The sequence below is a fragment of the Ptychodera flava genome, chromosome 9 (assembly GCF_041260155.1).
Source record: "Ptychodera flava strain L36383 chromosome 9, AS_Pfla_20210202, whole genome shotgun sequence".
NCBI lineage: Eukaryota > Metazoa > Hemichordata > Enteropneusta > Ptychoderidae > Ptychodera > Ptychodera flava.
This window is the reverse complement of record NC_091936.1, coordinates 26,200,386-26,220,891: the sequence shown is the minus strand read 5'-3', so window position 1 is coordinate 26,220,891 and position 20,506 is coordinate 26,200,386. Positions and strand designations below refer to the sequence as shown.

The window sequence follows — 20,506 nt, the reverse complement described above, 5'->3', positions numbered from 1 at the left end:
TTCTACCGTTGGCAGGGCAGGGAACCTTGATGTTTGCAAATTGAAATTCTAGATTGCAAAGCATCATTTCAGTCACGAATTGCACCATTCAGTTTCAGTTTTCTCTGTATAGCTAGGACCATGCCATAGCAAGGTTAGTCCACAGGGAACTCTGACTGAATAACAGTAAACAAGTAAATAAAAATAGAAATAGAAAAAAATAGAAAAAAGTCAGAAAAGAAAAAAATAGACAAAATAAACAAAACAAACAAGGAAACAAGTAAATAAACAAACGACCGACGGATCAATTGTGACACTTCCATGAAACAGACTAGTTTCTCCTTGCTGTGGTACCTTGCTATGGGCATGGTCCTCCTCTATGGAGAAGCACATTTTAAAAATGAAAATTTGAAATTCCTATGTTACAACTGGCGTGTCAAATAGTTGGGGTCAGCCTGTTTTCAAAGTCACCCTGCTTTCAATAGTTGGAATAGGGGGGTCAGCTACATTTTGATGTCTGCAAAAATATCCATCGCCCCAAGGCTAAAGAAACTGACCAGTCCCTAACTATAGCATTGTATAGACTCTATTTCTGAGGGTCTGTATTACAACTGCGTGACTTTGGCATAAATACTGATCAGCATTCAGGGTTTGCGTGTAGCAGGATACTTTTTCAAGTATACAATAATGACAGAAATATTAAATTTTTATCAACAATTATATTCATTATCATAAATTTATTACTAACTGGGTCTGTACTACAACTACGTGAATTTGGCATTAATACTGATCATCAATATCATGCATTCAGGATTCGAGAACAGTTTGGTACTTGTATGATAACTGAATTTTATTCCTGACGTGACTAGAATTCACTTGTCAAAAAGTAAAATAACACAACGTAAGTAACGCATTGAGTTTGAGATAAAACTTCTCAACAGCAACTCCACTGATAAAATACTGTTAACTCACACCAAACTTCTATCATGTTAATTTTATTTCCCCGGCATATTGTTTCGTAGATTAATTAAGCCATATTTTCTATCTTTATATACGATTTTATGACTGGCGTTGACAGTGGCGCACATTAATTTTCTCTCAGCATATAAGCCACGATACCCTCAGTCCCGGGGATCCTCCCATTAACGACGGCAGAGAGGAAATTTGTTGTTGAAGTGACTATCACAACATTTCATATTTTTTGTTCTACTAAACATTACATGTACGTTTCTTGTATTTCTTGAGCAAGCATTTTTAAATACAACCTATTAGCCCTGCCATGACAATGGATAGTGTAAGAGGCTCCATTTTACTTTCGAAAAATGAATTCCAATCCTGATGTCAACGTTCAACTTAAAATATTGGACAAGTGGAGATTGTGTTTGCAAGTTGAGGACCAGGTATTTCGACATCACTGAAGGGATGCAAGAAATCTTGTTGAACAAAAGGAACTGTGATTCTGAACAATATACAATTACATGTAACTACTGCGTATGAATCTATAAAGGAAATATTGTCAACGGTACAAATCCCTTTTCACTTACATATGCGAAAAAAGTGTTTGAATATTTGTGAGCTACCCTCGTTATGAGTCGAAAAATGGACGTTTACATCTTTACGAACATGTACTATATTTTCAAGAATGGCCAGAATGAATATGAACGATTTTAGCCAGAGCTGTCGCTGAAAATGCTATTTACTTATAGTTTACACCCCGGACGTAATTGACCAACCGGAGTGAAGTCTTTGAAGTTTATGTCTCCTTATTATTTTGACTGTCACAGTCGATGTTTCCACCCAGGGTTTTAACAAAATTGTGATCATTGTGAAATTTCCCGCATAAAAGGTAACTGTCTCGAGAGATGCCCAGCTTATGAATATCACTGTAACCACGTTCCTAAAAAGGGACCGTGCTGTAACTGACATTGTCCGACTAACATGATTATGAAGAGGTGGAAGTTCTTTTGTATGCGCCTCGAAAGTGAAAGACTTAAACTGTTGCTCAAACTTTCCTCAAGGAATCTTTCAACCACTCTCTTTCAAAATCAAGAATGAAATCGGGGACCACCGCGCAAATTTTGGTACTAGAGAAACAAATAACCCAAGATTTACCGATATTTGAAATTCAAAATGGCCGCCATCCCTGCGTTAACTCTATGGAGAAAAATAAAATTTTCGAATTTCGAAAAACTAAGCCGGTGAAAAGTTTTCTTACACCAAGAGCTTTAAACTGAACCCCCACAAGTGGTATATCAGAAGAGAATTGTAAAAGTTTGAGAGTTCAAATATCTGTCCCCGAGGCGCATTCTACCTTTATTAGACGGTTGGAAATGGTCCTACAATCAGTGAAGGTGTGTAGAGTTTCTCTTTCACTTATGCACATATGTGACGGCTTTGTACATATTGCTCATTTGCCGGAAAGTGTGTTTCTGGCAACCAGACCTACCCTAGTTCAAAATTAAGCGATGATAAACTTATTCTCTGCACCCTAAATCAATCTCGCGAGATTAAGAAAAAAAGTGTTGAAAATCAATACCATTGACATCATGCAATCGAAAGTGGCTACTGCTACTGGCGCTACCCAAAAAATAAAATAGAATCACTACAATTTGCATAACAGTATCCTCTTCAAAAATAACATCATTCTGGAAAAATCATTAAAGTGTTTTTTCCTTTTCAGTTGGATGAATGCACAATTTTTTTCCCACGGACGTCTCAGAAGGTAACATTTTTAGCCACAACACTTTTAGTTTATTCGCCGATAACTACTTGACAACTTACTATTGTCAGGGTGTTCTTAATAAGGGGAACGCGGAATGCAGATGCATCTCTGAACCAGTTTTGTGTAAATGGAGAATGTTTTTATCAAATAACAGTCTTTTCATAGCGAAACTGTGATCAAGTTACATATATAACAAAAAAGAAAGATAATCCTTGGATCACTAAGGCTATAAAGAAATCTATTAACACCAAGCGTAAATTGTACGCCCAAGTTATCTCCAGTCACCATGATCCCAGGGCAGTTTCTCGTTTTAAATCGTACAGAAATATTCTCACAAGCGTTCTAAGGAATGCAAAAAAGAATTACTATGCTAATTTATTCAGCGTAAATAATGGTAACAATATGTGGAGTGTTGTTAATGAATTGCTTGGTAAGAAAACCAGCCCTGATAAAATACCAGACCGCCTACAGGTTGAGGCAAATGGTGTTGAACACATTTTGACTGACCCAGCTGATATTGTACGGGGTTTTAACCACTTTTTTGTAAATGTTGGTGAAAATTTGGCAAAAAATATTCCACATTCTGCAAACGATTTTAGGAATTACCTAAGTAAGCCAATGACACACTCTTTTTTTCTCCAACCAGTAACAGAGTATGAGGTTCACCAACTTTTAGTAAATTTAGATGGCAAAAAAGCGAGTGGATGGGACAATTTGCCCCCGAGACTTCTCATTGATGCAGCCATTGTCATTTCAAAACCTCTGGCCCATATTATAAATGATTCCTTTTCAACAGGTGTGTTCCCCACCGCTTTGAAAATTGCCAAAGTTACGCCCATCTTTAAAAAGGGAGAACGAGAACTTGTTGGGAATTACAGACCAGTGTCTATTCTATCATTGTTCAGTAAAGTCATCGAAAAAGTAGTTAACAAGCAGCTTACCTCATACCTTAATAAGTTTAACATACTGTACAAACATCAGTATGGTTTTAGAAAGAAGCACAGCACAAAGTTATCTTTGATTAACTTAGTAAAATTTGTTGCATGAAATTGACAAAGGAAATTCTACTTTAGGGGTATTTATCGACTTTAGTAAAGCTTTCGACACCATAAACCATGACATTTTGTTGTCAAAACTTGAGCATTATGGGTTTAGGGGCCCCTGCCTACACTGGATACAAAGTTATTATCAAACCGTTCTCAATTTGTTCAATTAAATGACAATGTGTCAGAGAAATTTAGCATTCATCATGGTGTACCCCAAGGATCAGTGTTGGGTCCGACTTTATTTTTAAGGTGGTTGGAAAGGCTAGAGCGTCAGTTATAATTTCAACAAAACTATTAAATATAAAAGTAGTCAACATTCTCTGTGGAATAAAAAAAAGTAGACATTTGGGCACAGAGGCATTGCAGAGTTATAGCCTGTTAAAACTTCTGAAAAACTGACCAAATAAGAAGAAGTTGGGGAGTCCTTAGTGTATTAACTATGGTAGAGGTCCCCTAGCTTTTAATAAAATGTTTGAAAAGGGAAAGTCATTATTTGCTGTTTTTCAGGAAAGTTTGACAAGGCGGTGCTGGCATTCAGAGTGAGTGACTGCTATTGTAAATGCATTTTTAGATTCTTTGAGTGTCAAAGAGGTGTCAAAAGTGAGATTAACCAAAAAAAACTGCTCTATAACTTCAAAAGAGGGGTGCAAATATGGCTTGTTTTCAACATTTTTGACAGAATAACAGTTTTCCTACATAATTGTATACCAAATTAATCCAACTTTGAAATGAGATATGGACATGGAATTTTTACAGCCTGTTAACAAGGTTACAGATAAGATTTGTACGGCACAATTTTCTGTATTTGAAGTACTTTTTGAAAAATCACATTTTGAAATTTGAAAGAATTTTTAATAATTTTTTGATATATAAACCCATGTAAAATCATAAAAACAAATTTATTTACAAATCCTGCCGTACAAATCTTACAATAAATAGTGTCAACATATTTATAACTAATTTGGTAATATTAATACTGTCCAATTATTATTAAATTCAAATATGTAAAAAATATATGAAAAATTAAATTTTAATATTTACTGGTGTCATATTTCAAAATCATGGCTGCAAATATACAATTTTATATTCTTTGGAGAAAATATTAACTAAGGGAGTTATCCTGAAAATTTGAACTAAATATCTTGATTCTAACACTTGAAACTTGACATTAACTCTGAGAAAAGAATTGGTGCAAAAATAGCCTTTCCAACCACCTTAATATATATAAATGATCTTCCAAATGCTTGTCCTTTTTTGATTTCCGTTTATTTGCTGATGACTCCAATCTTTCCATACTTACTCTGGTTCAGATTTTATAGACCTTACTGTTGTATCATCTCACTTAAACGATATACAATTGCGGTGTGATTCCAACAAACTGACAATAAATAGGAGTAAGACAAATTTTATTATATTTAGAGGCCGACGTAAATGTCTCGGGTTCTGTTTACATCCGTGACGAGCAAATCAGAGAGGTTGATGTTTCTCCTTTTGTGGGTATTTTGTTGGATAAGCATCTCTCTTGGTCTGAACATATTGATAAGATAAATAAGATTATTCGGAAGAAATGTGGAATTTTGTACAGACTCAGATCCATTTTACCTTTACACATTTTGTTACTTTTGTACAATGCATTTATACTTCCCCACATCAGCTACGGCCTAGAAGTCTGGGGAAGTACGTACTCTACACGCTTAAACTGTATCTTAGCAGCCCAGAAAATGATTGTTCGCACGATGATGTTCAAATCAACCACAGACCACTCAGCTCCTTGTTTCACTCAACTTAATATTCTCGATGTTTTTAAACTCCATAAATTCCTTCTAGGTACCTTCGTTTACAGCTTGATTCACAAGCATTCACCACATATATTATCAGATTACTTCAGTGTCAGTTGCCATGACTATAATACTAGAAATTGTCAACTTCAAAACCTACGTCCATATCATGCAATGACAAATTCAGGCCAGTTTGCTGTTTCTTTTTCTGGAGCAAGAGTTTGGAATGACATACCTTTCCATATAAAGTCCACAAACTCTCTCCATAACTTCAAACACACTTTTAGACAATATTTGATCAATCAGTAACAGATTTCACTTTTGCCATGTAGTAATTTAGTGATCTTCTACGATATTGTAATTATTTCAGCACTTTTCTTTTATTTACTTAAAGAACTATTTGTTATTGTTATCATGAGCCCCCTTTGCTAACTGTTTTTTCAGACAAGCTACCATGACGGGGTTCGGGCTAGACTAGCTGTAAGCTATTTCCCGACTCCCCATTTACCCTCTACATTGTTATTTTCTCCCTCTCGAGTTCATGTGTCATGTAATTGACTTTTTCAAATCGGGTAAATAAACCAATTATATAAGTATAAGAGACAAAAATTGGTCGGTTTTCAAAGGCATGCGTTTATTTATGTATTTGTTTGAAACAATACACGATGGATTTCAGCTTATATTTTATTTCTGTAACAGTGATAGAGTAAGAGAAGGGGATAGTTGGAGAACCCGTTCACCGCGTAATGGCTTAAATCGCGAACGTTGCATGTCACTATCGTTACTGGCAGCAGATGGCAATGGCCTCCACCCAATTGTTGTTTCCACCATTTACAGCCACACATTCGTCAGCGTCTGGAATTGACGTGATATCAATTTGTTAAAACAAATGGAAAAGGCGAGGCATTGAGCGAATCCATGACTACATATCACTCATTCAAGAGCGTCGAAATATAAGATTTCGGAAAATGCGTTAAAAAATGTAGTGCTTACATTTATTTACATAAATTGTTTTCAACTACCCTCTGAACTTATTGATGCTTATAAAGCATACGAGAAGATATCCGATCTATGTTATCTGTTCTCTAGCATATCCAACAACTTCATATATTTCACAGTGTACCGCTTCCTGTAGTGCATTACATTACTTTACATTGCTAAACATTAGTAAAAGTATATTAAAAGGGGTCACTTCATCGGCAGTAAGAACCGTACAACGATAATTGTATACAGTCTGAGTAATCTGAAACAGGCATTCAAAGATTACATAAAAGTACATAATCTTGAAGAACTTGATTTATCAAAGGTTGCCGACCTGTCAATAATGAATAGGGTCGCTGTAAAACACCAGATATGAACTGAAAATGCTCACGTGTTTAATTATATGTTACATTATGTGTAAATTTGAACCTTGCCACATGTTTGCAACTTCATTTAAAGTGTTATGATCAACGTAATGAATAATATTCACCACAGATTAATTTTAAATCCAAGTATATATCCCCAATCAGGAAAGTTCATTAAAATATGCAAATTAGGAATTGACTGAAATGTTCTCATTAAATATGCAAATTATGAATAGGCTGAAGTAAAAATGTTAAATGACTTTCAATAATGTCGTATCATAGTATCTTTAATGTACAAAGCAGTTCGTCAACTTTGGTCTAGTCAAGACAGATAAATATCCTTAATTAGGAAAAATCATTAAATTTGCAAATACGGAATCGATAGTATCTTTAATGTACATAGCAAGTTTTGTCAAATTTGGTCTAGTCAATACAGATAAATATCCCTAATTAGGAAAGTTCATTATATATGCAAATTAGGAATTGGCTGAAGTAAAAAAGTTTCATGACTTTTAATAATGTTGTTTTATAGTATCTTCAATATATTATGCAAGATTCATCAACTTCGGTCGAATCAATTCAGATATATATCCCTAATTAGTGAAGTTCATTAAATATGGAAATAAGGAATCGGCTGAAGTAAAACTGCTTAATGACTTTCAACAATGTTATATCATAGTATCTTCAATGTACATCGCAAGTTTCATCAATTTTGGTAAAGTCCATTCAGATATCTAATTAAGAAAGTTCATTAAATATGTAAATAAGGAATCGGCTGAAGTAAAACTGCTTAATGACTTTCAACAATGTTATGTCATAGTATCTTCAATGTACATAGCAAGTTTCATCAATTTTGGTAAAGTCCATTCAGATTTATATATCTAATTAGGAAAGTTTATTAAATATGCAAATAAGTATTTGGCTGAAGTGAAAATGCTTAATGACTTTCAACAATGTTATATCATAGTATCTTCAATGTACATAGCAAGTTTCATCAACTTTGGTCGAGTCAATTCAAATAAATATCCCTAATTTCAAAAGTTCATTAAATATGCAAATTAAGAGTTTGATGAAGTAAAAATGCTTAATGACTTTCAATAATGTTAAATCATAGTATCTTCAATATACATACCAAGTTTTGTGAATTTTGATCAAGTCAAATCAGATATATATCCCTAATTAGGAAAGTTCATTAAATATGTAAATTATCCATTATCTTTTATGTCACCCCTTAATATCTTTCACAGCTGATACATCTTGGTAAGATCAACATTTGTAGCAAATCTCATCAAATTGTGTGCAGTCGTTGTCAATATATATCCGTTTTTTTCTAAAATCATTAATTATGCAAATGAGCAAAAAGTAAGCAAGCCACACCTACCAAAAACTAATCAGTTCTTGCCATTTGCAAACTAAATCTATGTACCAGATTTAATTCTGATCTAATGAGCCGTTTTTGAGATATTGAGCCCACAGACAGACAGACAGACAGACAGACAGACAGACAGACAGACATCGCTGCGACATATGCTCACGTGTGTCAACACGTGAGCAAAAAATGACTGATCATTTGTGGAAAAGATTTAATACTTGAAGCTCCCTCCAACCAGTTTTCTGTACGCAGGCTACTTCTGGACATCACCGCCCTGGCTGAAATTCTGACCTACCTGTGACATATGCGCCATCATTAACCTTGTAGGCGGTGTATGAATTGCATCCCGTCAGAACCCAACCGTCATCGCATGACACAGTGGCAGTATCCCCTTGTTGTCCGCCACTCTTTTCACTTCGTTTGTCCACACACTGCAGACTCACTGCCGAGCAGTAGGCTGCGGATGCCCATAGACCTTTTTGAAGATAAACGCATTATGAAAAGGTATGAACTCAAAAATATTTCAAGCTCTCTCTCTCTCTCTCTCTAAGCATAATGTTCCACATTTGCATTGTACTACACACACACACACACACACACACACACACACACACACACACAGCAAAATGTTCCACATTTTACATTGTACTACACAAACGGATAACACGTAATGAAATTCCAAGCTAAGGAAACAGAAAAATGATACCATTTTTAAATTCTACATTAAAGATATCTATAGACGTGCAGTAGTAATAGTATATTGGATATCATTTAGATGCTTGACAACTTCGCATTCCCTACATTCAAAATTGCAAGGACAAAATAGTTCAAATGATAGGGGAATCCTGTGCTCTACTCAATGCAAATAATGTTATGCATGCCTGATTCGATAACTTATATCTCATATATTATAACATAATTGAACTACCTTGTCCATCAGCTCCATTTTTTGCGGTACAACGGTTCTCTTCGACGTCAGGATACGGTCCATCGATGTTTTTCCAATAGGTGTGAGCCGAACAACCTGATTCGAAAGTCGAATTGACGTTATGAAGGACAGCTATGGTCGGGTTAGAACAAACTGTTGAAAGAGACTACTTATATATATTTGCAAATAAGCTGAGATTCCTCATGACTGTTGTCTGTCTGTCTGTCTGTCTGTCAATATGTATGTATGTATGTATGTATGTATGTATGTATGTATGTATGTATGTATGTATGTATGTATGTACGTATGTATGTATGTATTAAATAAGTATGTATAAATAAGTATATATGTATTTGTGTGTTTATGAGAGAGAGAGAGCGTGCGTGCGCATGTATCAGATGTATGCATGCATGTTGTTGCATGTGTAAGGTACGTCTGTATGTACACATAAATGACACCACTATCTACGCAAGTTTTAAATGACAAAACAAAAGAACCATGACAAGTAAAATCATAGTCAATGTTTGGTAAAGAGTAATGCCAACTGTGTAAAACAGTACCGACTTACCCGTCAACTGAGTTTGCACGTAAGTTAGTGCGTCGTCATCACTTCCGGACTGCGGACTTTGAACGTAGCCACATTGAAGATTATCTTTTTTACAACATCTGGCAATCGCATATACACCTAAATCAAAAGTGGGATACTCAAACGCTTAAAAAATGCAACGCGTATTGTCGAAGTCGTGTATTTTTGGGAGCCGCAAAAGATTTACAGATAACAGTTGGACTGGATGCAATAAACGATTTGGCGAATTTTGCAAGTACACATATCCAGTCAACACGTGTAGAAACGACATTGCTACCATGTTGTGCACAATTTGATGCCGTTCCCGTTTTGTTTTTATTTTTTGTTTTGTTTGTTTTTGGGGGGAAGGTTTAATTTCATTTCTACCATGTTGTGCAAGTTACGAAAATACTACAAACCAAGGTGACCCGAATAAACTGCTCTACTATACAGAGTTGATAATCCTTTGGAATCTACGAGTTACATGAACGTTAATTTTTTCCGTCTGTACAATGCACAAAAAAAAACCACGCATTTCAATTATAGGCCATCTCCGTTTTTTTGTTATTCGTTATTTTTTAGGGAGAGGGGTTAAATTTAAAAAAAAAACTTACAGATTACGGACTGGGCATATATGATATACCGACAACGCTCTTACAGTGTTGAGAACATAAGGAAATGCCAAAAGTGCCACCTGAGTGTTCAGAGTTTATTGATGGTGCGCTGGTTGAAGAATAAGGCAAGCATGTGTGGATGTCGCGTCATCGATGCTATAAAGAGAATCGCCACGTTTGTGTGGCCCACTAATTACTGAAGGCTTCCTAAATTTGAACTTACCAGTTCCAGTATAACCATTGCGCGCCACACAGGTTACTTCGCCGGTGGCGGCTACTTCAAAGAAGTCACCATCTCGTGTTCCATGTCCTCCTGGTCCGGGCAGGTAGCTACTACAGCCAGTCATTTGCTCACCTTCTTCACAGGTCACCCTAGCCTGATCGTCATCACTGGTACCTGATAACTCTGATTTTCTTGTAACACATGTAAGGTCCCCATCTATTGGCAAGAACGGTGTACAGGATGTTCAGCGGAAATCTGATTTGCCATGTGCATATTTTATAGTTCCAAGGACGACTGGGAGCCAAATTTAAAATACAAAATCCAACGTGCTACGTTCGGTTTCGTTCAAAGGTCAACCGCATCTCCGTCCCGTTTAAAATAACCTAAGTCACGTTTCTTATTTCTTTTTTACACCTTTTATTTTGTAGTGGGTAAAACAATCCTTTAGTTGATATTATCGATATTATCGTATCAACCTCAACAAGTAAAGCTCATGGTCAACCATCACAACTTTAAATATGCAGCAACTCGGCATTGGAATTCCCTTCCTTCAGCCATAAAACATATGACTAATAGACATCAGTTCAAAAAAACATCTGAAAAGATATCTCCTAGCAGAGTAATGCTTACTATTTTCCATCCATTTTTTTTTTTTTTCCCGCTGTGCATTAGATTGTGCTATCCAATTTTTTCATTATTTTCTATAGATCTGCTTAATCATGCCTACATGGCATACTGAGAAAGAGTTTTAACTCCTCAGCAATATGTATATTTATCCGCATTTGTTGTTAAAATTTGTTAATAGAAGTGATTTCTGTCACTCTTCATTGTATCTCGCAACAAGCTTGGTCTAAGTACAGAGTAACATAGACGGAGTCGCAACGCTTGCATGTCTTTTGTTCCATGGTCGTTTCGGTAGACTATTGGCTTTTCATATTAAAATGAGCTTCAAAGGTGTTAAACTTTTTGGAGGCTTTGTTTGTGGTTGATAATTACACGAGATTATGCGAAACATACGACGAGATGGCATCGTACTGCCAGTCGCGTAGCAACCATAGTTACTTTGTGAGCTCTCTAGCCAGAAACACTGCTTCACGCCAATCAAAACATAACACGCCAGCAGTTTCATAAACATGTCCTTTCTTGACGCACGTGTAAAAGACGGTATGACTGACCGTAAACCATTGAGTAAAACCAGACAGTATCGATAAAAGACTTTCAAATTTGGTTCAAACACACTCATTATATATTCATAAAAATATGAGAGGAATTTTTAAAACGGTAAAACCCACTTTCTGAAGCTCAAAACACTCCCGTTTTCGCCAGCACATCAATTCCGATCAGCACCACACGACAACAACAACACAAACTTTGTCGAACATACTTTCGCTTAACAATTGGTGAAAATCCGAAAATTACCGAAGGGTGCATGGTCGGCACTCTTCGGAAAAGAGAGCCAAGAGCTTCGTGAGGCGAGGCAAACATGGATTGCTTACGTAACCGCTTCACGCCTTAAACAATAGCCGTTGCCACTCTGTTTATGTTACTCTGTGGTCTAAGTGATCATTACCGACCATAGACTCGACTAGGTATGTATACCTATTTTCTATGGTCCTCACCAGAGTTAGAACATTGCTAAAATTCACTATTGAGTCAGATTTGTCAACGTTAATGTATATAACTTTGGTGAAATAAACAGTCATAATAAACAGTCAAACAGTCATAATACTCACATGTGTTAACAATAAGGGTCCCCAACATTAGAACCACTGTCAGCAATGTCAAACGTGCCATTGTCTGGAATTCGTTCCGCTCTCTGAAATCTTAGAAGAAAGGATAGCAAAATAGTCATGGCAGACGTGAAAATAGCATTCATCGCGATTTCAGGTTTGTTACTAAATACATGTAGCTATAGCTGCACGCGCGCGACATCGGACAACGCTGCCCAAAATTGTATGCACGACTGTTGTTGCAGCTTGTAGTCTGAGCCATAAATAAATTCATACGAATAAATGTGACTTTTAGCAGCCATTCTAACACTAGCAGGTTTTATTTTCGTCGTTTATGCGTAAAATTCGGACAAATATATATATATTTATGCATATTAATTGGAGAAAAAACCCAAAAATGTCTTGAAGCTAATGCTTAAAAGCTATGTTATGTGGCAGTCCTAGGGATAAAAGGAAACTTTCTCATATTTAGTCTGCATCTTCGAATGTGGAATAAAGGTTACGTTCTAAGCCGTCTGCTTAGAGCATAATATATATTATAGCCCAAATATGGGACTATGTGCATTAGGGTAGGTGACCATTTGCCCGATGGATGGTCTCCTGCCTCGAGGGTACATAGTCCCTTGTTTGGGCTATAATGTTTTTACTACATACCACTCTTACACATTTTTTCACTCAAAATATTTCTGTTTATTGGCAAACGATAACCAAAATACTTTATTTCCATCTTTGACGAAAATCCGTTAAAAATGGAACGATATTCATCATCGAAGGGTGCATTGATATATTCAAACCACTGTGATGCGGTTTATCAATTTTTTATGCAAAATTTTCTAAAACCGGATTTCCTATGCAAAGCATGCAATGTAATTTCAACATTTTTAAATCACAAAGTTGTCCAGTTGAAAATAGTTCAGGTTAATTTTCAGTCCCATGATGACTCTGCGGCCCGCGACGTCGTTAAAATAACCGTCGAGACAAGTGGTAGTAAAAAAGAGAACCTTTCTGAAACTATGACATGTCAAAGGTCAAATCTAAAACTTTAAATTTTCGCCGAAGTGACAATGGAGGACGATTACAAGGTATGCAAGACAATGTAGGCAAGAAACCTTAGTCTTAAATGCCTGCTGGGCCTTCTCTCTGCGGTCAGATTAGTACTGCAGGTGGGTAGACCATACCAGGGAACTTACTCTATATAATCTGCTTCATACTAAACATCGGGCATTACACACAAAAAAAAGAAGTTAATATGACGTGTCAAGCCACATAACGCCAGTTAAAGAAAATTCTTTGTTTGCCGTCCTTTGATTTTTGAAAAACCTACCAGCCAGCGAACAAACCCTGACAAAAAACACAAGTGTATTAAAATAAGCTCAATTTTTATTTTGTTTCCTTTGGAAAAATAATATTTTATTTGTAATAGTGTTTGTTTTCTTAATTTTCTCTGAAAATCTACAAGCACGCAAATAAAGAATTTTATTTAAAGCACCTAAGTCATTTTACATGACTTCAGTACACAAGAAGAAAACGTGTTTTACGCTACTAACGGAGCTGTAATGCAGTATATGTCTAAAGTGGACGAAATTTCACGGTAAAACTGGAGACAAGTTGTAGAAAACCAGACGGAATTTAAACTTTTACGAGTTGGGTTGTGCTATACTTTAGCTGTACTCAAGATAAGAAATAAAGATAAGTCGCTTATTTTGAAAAGACCGAACAAGATTTACTTTTTCATGGATCTTTCTGGGTACATTTTTCTCTGACCACCTCGGATTCCGCGGCATAAACATTCATTTTAAACGTGTGCGACCCTGCCTTCTGATTGTTGCCACGTCGAACTATGAACTGGAATATTGAGATATCTACAAAGGTCAGTTGCCTTTTCCCCTTTAAATGTTTTCATTCTACCGATGTATCAAAAGATTATGAAAATACAGATGTAATTTTTGACTTCATAGTGGGTTATCCTGACCGCCTGTCTGTCCAGCTCACAAAATTCACAGTAGCAGAATGGTATTCTCTATATTACTGGTACTATTTTAGAATTTTTTAGACTGAAGAAACGAAGAACTCTGATACCTTCTGTGACGAAACATGGTTTTGGCGATTTCAGTTACAAAAGTTATGCCTTACCCTTACCTGACAATTTTCTCAGCGCAGCCCTGCGATCCAATCGTCTGTACAGGTAACACCGGTCGGTGGTTATATATAAGGGACTAGATCATGCATATATGAACGATATGCAAAATTAGTGAAAACTCTCACTCCTTAAACGTGTTACCCCTTAAAAACTATTCTTGTCTTCCAATTTTCGAAAAGAATGAGGCAGTAATGTACCTATTTAAATGGTGCATATGAATGTATTCCAAACATATAACTTTAAATCAAAGACTCAAATTCTAAAACTATCTTCCATCTTCTGTTCTATACACAATCACATGGGGATTCCATTGGGGAGGGTTTCACACATATTCATCTACTCACCATACGGAAAGTGTCAATATGAGTCAAAAATATTTAAATTTACATAAATAATATACTGCCACGTGATTAAGTCTATTTTTTGTAATGCTCACCTTGCCACCAGTGACACGTCACATCGCATTTCCTGTAAAGGCAAAGGAATTCTAGCTAAGAGTATAGCTACGCGGGCACTTCACGTCCCATTCAAAACATGGCATGCTGTTTGCCTAAGGAAAAGTGGGGAAGAGTAGACTGTCCTCTCTCTACTTCGTGATTATTAATTGACTGCACGCTACAATTTGAACTTTAGATAAATACCTGATTATCTACCTGGAAAATCGACGAATTAAAGTTTGACGATGATAGGGACAACAGAGACACTGAATATTGTGGCAGATCTTCTCCATAGTTTATGCCTTGTTGAGCAAAAGGAATGTTGCATCCAGCGACAGAAAGTATTCAGCGTTGAAGATTAAGACTTTGAACTTCATTTATACCAAGTTAACTTCGGAGTTTTCCAGTTAAGGAATTCGAAGATAAAGTTAATGTGAAAAAGGACGATTTAAATATTTTCGGGTTGATATCACATAACGATCCATATTCACCAAAACACATTAGATGGACGTAATGTTACATCAGGACGGTCGACTTATTTCGGAGGAAATGACGATTGAGTTAATGATTCGACAACGCCTGACTACAGAATCGCCGAAATCTTGATGTAATTGTGTTGTTACTGAGCATCGTGTTTTGCAAAGTGATAAAATCTCTTGCAATAGATATAAAACATACAAACCATCACGGATAATGTCAACAGTTTATACACGACTCATTATTAAAGAATTTACGGTGGAACGAACACGCAGTGATATGTGTTGGATGGGTTATTTGATGCTAAACCCCGAGAGAATAATGATTTCCAAAATTTATGAACTATGTGAATGATCTGCGCGAAAACTATTTTCTATCTCTCAAAATGGAAAATCGAGCACAAACATGAAGGTACATATTAAATGGTACGCAAGCGCTGTAGCAAGAGACCGGTATTTAGATATTGTGAAGGTATTATGTACATAAATAAACTTAGATGTAAGTCGTTTTAGATTTACACAAATTCAATAACGAAAATTAATTAAAATGCAAATTGGTTCTTCAATTTAAAAATACCTCAACAATTCTGGGCCACACCCTGATGGTTTCGACTAGTATGATTTTTAGCAACGTATTTCAACGTGTCTTTGCAAATGTTTAAAAGCGCGACCTTTTTGGGAGTTAGAAGTGCATGCATGCAAAATAAATCCATCATCATCATGTATTTGCATTATCGTGCATATTCTGTGTCAAACCTGCATGGTGTGCTTTTCAAAGATAATTGACAAAATTCGCAAAACATGCGAATGGGCCACTAATTTCGATGCAGTTTCCATTCCGATTCTTTTCACAAAGCTGAATTAATTTTTCGCTAATAACGCGCAAGTGCTGACTATATCTTCCTATTCTTAGACTGTCTAACGTTTTGCATGATGGTCGTTACTTTACTTTACAGTCTATCCTGATAATATACAGTTCGATCTGAAATTGTCAAACTTTGAGGACAAGCCTGCTTTAGCTAACAGGAAAACTCAATTGGATGTACCAACTGAAGCTTACAGAGGCGTAAAGATGCAGGTATGGTAGTATCAATCTAAAAATAAAATCTCATTTCAAAAACATCGGAACCTGAAAAGGTACGCAATGGCAGTAATATTTACGATATACTATTGAATATGCATTTAGCATATTGAGTTTTTCACAAACTTTAAAGCTCGACATAAAAATGTACGTTTACATATATACATATATATATATATATATATATATATATATATATATATATATATATATATATATATATATATATATATATATATATATCCGTTTATTGTCTGAAAAAATACATCCTTACGTGTCAGCATTTTTTGAGTAACGTAGAATATAAAAAGTACAGAAAGGCTTCCAAATAAGATATAAGCTTCTCTACCTTGTGCATTCACTAACTTTTTCATGATCTAAGTGCCTTTGTGTGATACCTTTTCTTCTTAATATTTTGAATCTGAATATGGACCTCTCGGGTGCTTTTTATCAAACACAGTTTTGTAATTATTCATTAAAAGCCCCCCCCCCCTCCAAAAAATCTGAAGTGCGGCTTTGTCATGCATTGAAAACAAAATGGACAGGTACAATGTTATGCACTCGTCTAATGTCAAGTGTAATGGTGTATAACGCAAGACCGAGACAATAAATCAACTGAGGCAGATCCAAGGCAATGGAGCCACAGTGGTCACCAACGTACATGTGTAAAAAGACACACCGACACTCACTCAAGGAAAAATACGCTCAAACAGTAGACGGTAGGATAATTCTACATTTATACGTAAAATTTCGGCAAATAATGAAAAAGAAAGCCAGCTTCGAATTTTCTATGATTATACCATCGACATTTTTAAATCTTTTTACCCTTGGCTCACCATCATGCACTACTTGTTATTTGAAATGAGAAAATGTAACCCTGCCAATGTTTGTGTAAAGTCTTGGACATTGGAAATATAAAACAAAAGATTTAAAGAACAATGTTTTCAGCAGTTTTGGTAAGTTAACACAGACCAGAAAAAGACAAAAACAAGCACGAAAATCAGAAGTGTGCAGTGCACAATGCCTTAGACTCCATTACAGTGTAAATCCAACGTTGCCCTGCGGTCAGAATCGATTGGACATCATCACAGCTTCAGAAGGCGTTCCTAGTCAGAACAGAAGTGTAAAAATTAATAAATTCATGATCGTGATTGTTGATAACAAATTTAATATTTCTGTCATTATTGTACTCTTACAAAATTACCCAACTGCTCTCGAATTTTGAATGATGATAACTATTTAGGCCAAATTCACATATACATATTGGATTCTACAACGCTCCACTGCGCTTACTACAGCTCGACAGCATATGTCTTCACTACAGCCTTACGCTGCAGGTTTGATTCCGATCGAGAAACAACGGAATAATTTGTGCGATGAAGGAAATTTATCGATTTCGTCGAATGACTTTATGCTTGTGCTTTCTATGTTGCTTTCCCGAAGATTATACGGTACTCATTTTTTAAGTTGAACTTACGTTGAGGTGTATCTTTCGGGTTTATCGCCAACCGGGATCGCCAGGTACGACGACGTCCACATTGAGCCTTACGACTGGAGCCGTGACGTTACTGAGCCATTAAAACGATCGACGGTATCCTCATTCGATTCTTGGGCATAGCTAAAGCTTCAGCGACTCGAAATTTCGTTGGACACGCCTTCTATGTTTCCATATCTGGATTTATCGGGTCAACTTTTTGTAAAATGCCATGAGAGCACGGCATCGATCACAACAAATCGGTCTGTGTCGATATGTCGCGGTGTGCATGTATGAACGGTACCATTGCAGGAAAAAAGTTCCGGTTGATGACGTACAACAGGGGTAAAATGGATTTCTTATCTGTGTTGGTGTACGTCACACAGGTGGAGATACGGGGCAGTTCATGTGATAATAAAAGATATCACAGTTTGTTTGAGTTGCATCGGGGCTGTTTACGAGGGACATGCAATAATCCTTTACTGCTCTTGTAGCTTCGGTGGGTATTTTCGGCATACCAAATTAATCTTTACGGCCCTGATACGGCTTTTGCGGCCCGAGGTCGTACGGCGGAAGGGCCCGAGCGTGCGAGGGCCCGTACGCCGTACGACCAAGGGCCGCAAAAGCCGTATCAGGGCCGTAAAGGTTTTATCATATACCTTATGAAATGGTAAATATGTAGTTTACATAATATTCAACATTGTTTAGGAGATAAAAATGCGTGCGATATCAAAGATTCATCGCCATTTGTGTAAGTTTTTCAGAAATACGATGACCGCTTCCCGTCGCGGATTGACATACATAATGACGTCATTTGTTTACCTGCAGAATTCTAGAACGCGCAAAGCAACATCCGTACTGTACGTGACCAACAGAGACCAAGGCTGAAATCGAGGTGTATGGAGGACAAAAGCGTGTTGTCAGTTTCTGGTAATTTTTACTGAACAGGCACGCACTATTATACACAGGATTTCACTAGAATTTAGAAATAAAAGCCGATGTCACCTGCACGGCCCCACTGTCGCCACGCGCAACTACGATCTTAGTCTGGCAGAGACCCTGCGATTCGCGTTCTCTCCTGTTGGAACACGCGCGCCCTTCAGAGACGCGACGCGAATCCCAGGGTCTGGACGTTCTTGCAAGCGACCGGTCGGATTTCTGCCTGATCCGGGTACTTTATAAAACTCTACACACCCGTTAATCAAAACAAAAATGACAAGTAGCATAGCCAAATAAAATGAAAAATGAAAAATAAAAACATACCACGTATACAGGTCTACCGGCTACTAGTATATATTCTCTCCGCCCAGTTAGATAGGTGTTTCTTTTGAGGTCACTACCCTTATGAATATTCATACCCTTGCAAAAACGGACAGTCGCTGTGTCTGGCAGCGCGTGCTCACAGCTGCACAGCGTAGTCTTCGAATGCAGGCCCATCGTGGGCGCGCACAAAACAAGGCACAGCGACTGTGGAGAGTCTACTACGATCTGAGTGAGCAGACGTTTTCCTAATCTCGCGCTGGCTTTGTGTACGAATGGAACGTTTGCAGATAGCAACGCGCGTAGTAACCAGAATCGAAATAGTTCAGAAATGCACGCGATTGCCCATATTTGGGCACCGGGCCGGGGCGTGATACGTAAAAAAAATGCACGGTTCTGAGGGCGCTTTCTCCCATAGCTTTACACAGGCACGTGAATGTAGGTATATGATAATAGGCATACCAAATTAGGTAATTACACCCCGATCTTAACCACTGGACGCTCCCATAAAGGAATGCCGAAGGAGTACTGTAACCGCGCATTGCTCTGCAATGCTAGCTGGACTATTTCTGACACTCTGTACTACAACTGCGTGAAGTTGTGCGGCTCCGCGAAAAACACGAGTATACGATGACGTCAGACATAGAAATATACCATGGGATTAATTATATATAATTATCATACATGCCATGCCTGTATTGCCATTCTCCTATTTTTGAGACGGTACTGATGTGAACCCGTATTTTAACATGTTATCTCGTGATATGTACGTCCGCATTTTGACTCGTTGCTGCGCAACTCGTCAGAATACGGACACATCACTCGAACAAGACGCGGTATCGCCCAAACTTCGTGTGATATAATAACCCCTAAGAACTGCAATCATCATATCAATGGAAAGTCTAGAATTTTCTGGTGTTGTCTGGATAGTTCTTTTCAATATAAATACATGACGGCACTGCTTTTCACCAGACTTTGGGATTCATTTCAAGACCTCCATGCTGACAATTTTGCTCTGCGAACTCTGCACGGTTCAGATCTACACATCAAGCCTGCAGCCAGAGAAAGACTCACTTCCCCACTCATCAGCGTCTGTCTGGACTCAACTCCCTGGAGACTGTAATTTCGTAGTTTTGTGCCGTCCAAGCTAAGATAAGGCCAAAGAAAAAAAACTGCTGTCCCGATAACCCGACCTACCCTATTTTTGCCTGCCGACCCTAAACATTTTAGAGCTACGTAAACACGGAGGTAAAAAAGAAAGAAAGTAGAAACCTGTAAAATCACGTGTTCGTTACCTGGCATTTGATTTTTGCTTGAGCGAGGACGTTTTTCATG

General features: G+C 37.1%; 1 protein-coding gene and 1 long non-coding RNA gene across 2 annotated transcripts; both read right to left on the bottom strand.

Moving 5' to 3' along the window:
- Positions 1-6,146: 6,146 nt before the first annotated feature.
- LOC139140490 (proprotein convertase subtilisin/kexin type 9-like) lies at positions 6,147-14,524 on the bottom strand. The gene is made up of 7 exons (XM_070709792.1): positions 14,443-14,524; positions 12,307-12,396; positions 10,574-10,789; positions 9,740-9,856; positions 9,172-9,267; positions 8,539-8,718; positions 6,147-6,380 (listed from the first exon to the last, which is right to left on the bottom strand). The coding sequence occupies exons 2-7, from the start codon at positions 12,365-12,367 to the stop codon at positions 6,307-6,309; spliced, it is 744 nt and encodes a 247-aa protein (XP_070565893.1). The 5' UTR covers positions 12,368-12,396; positions 14,443-14,524; the 3' UTR covers positions 6,147-6,306.
- Positions 14,525-17,156: 2,632 nt separating this feature from the next.
- Positions 17,157-18,344, bottom strand: LOC139139643 (uncharacterized). Its single transcript, XR_011553852.1, has 2 exons — positions 17,915-18,344; positions 17,157-17,543 (listed from the first exon to the last, which is right to left on the bottom strand). It is a non-coding gene; the product is annotated as an uncharacterized lncRNA (long non-coding RNA).
- Between the last annotated feature and the right edge of the window lie 2,162 nt (positions 18,345-20,506).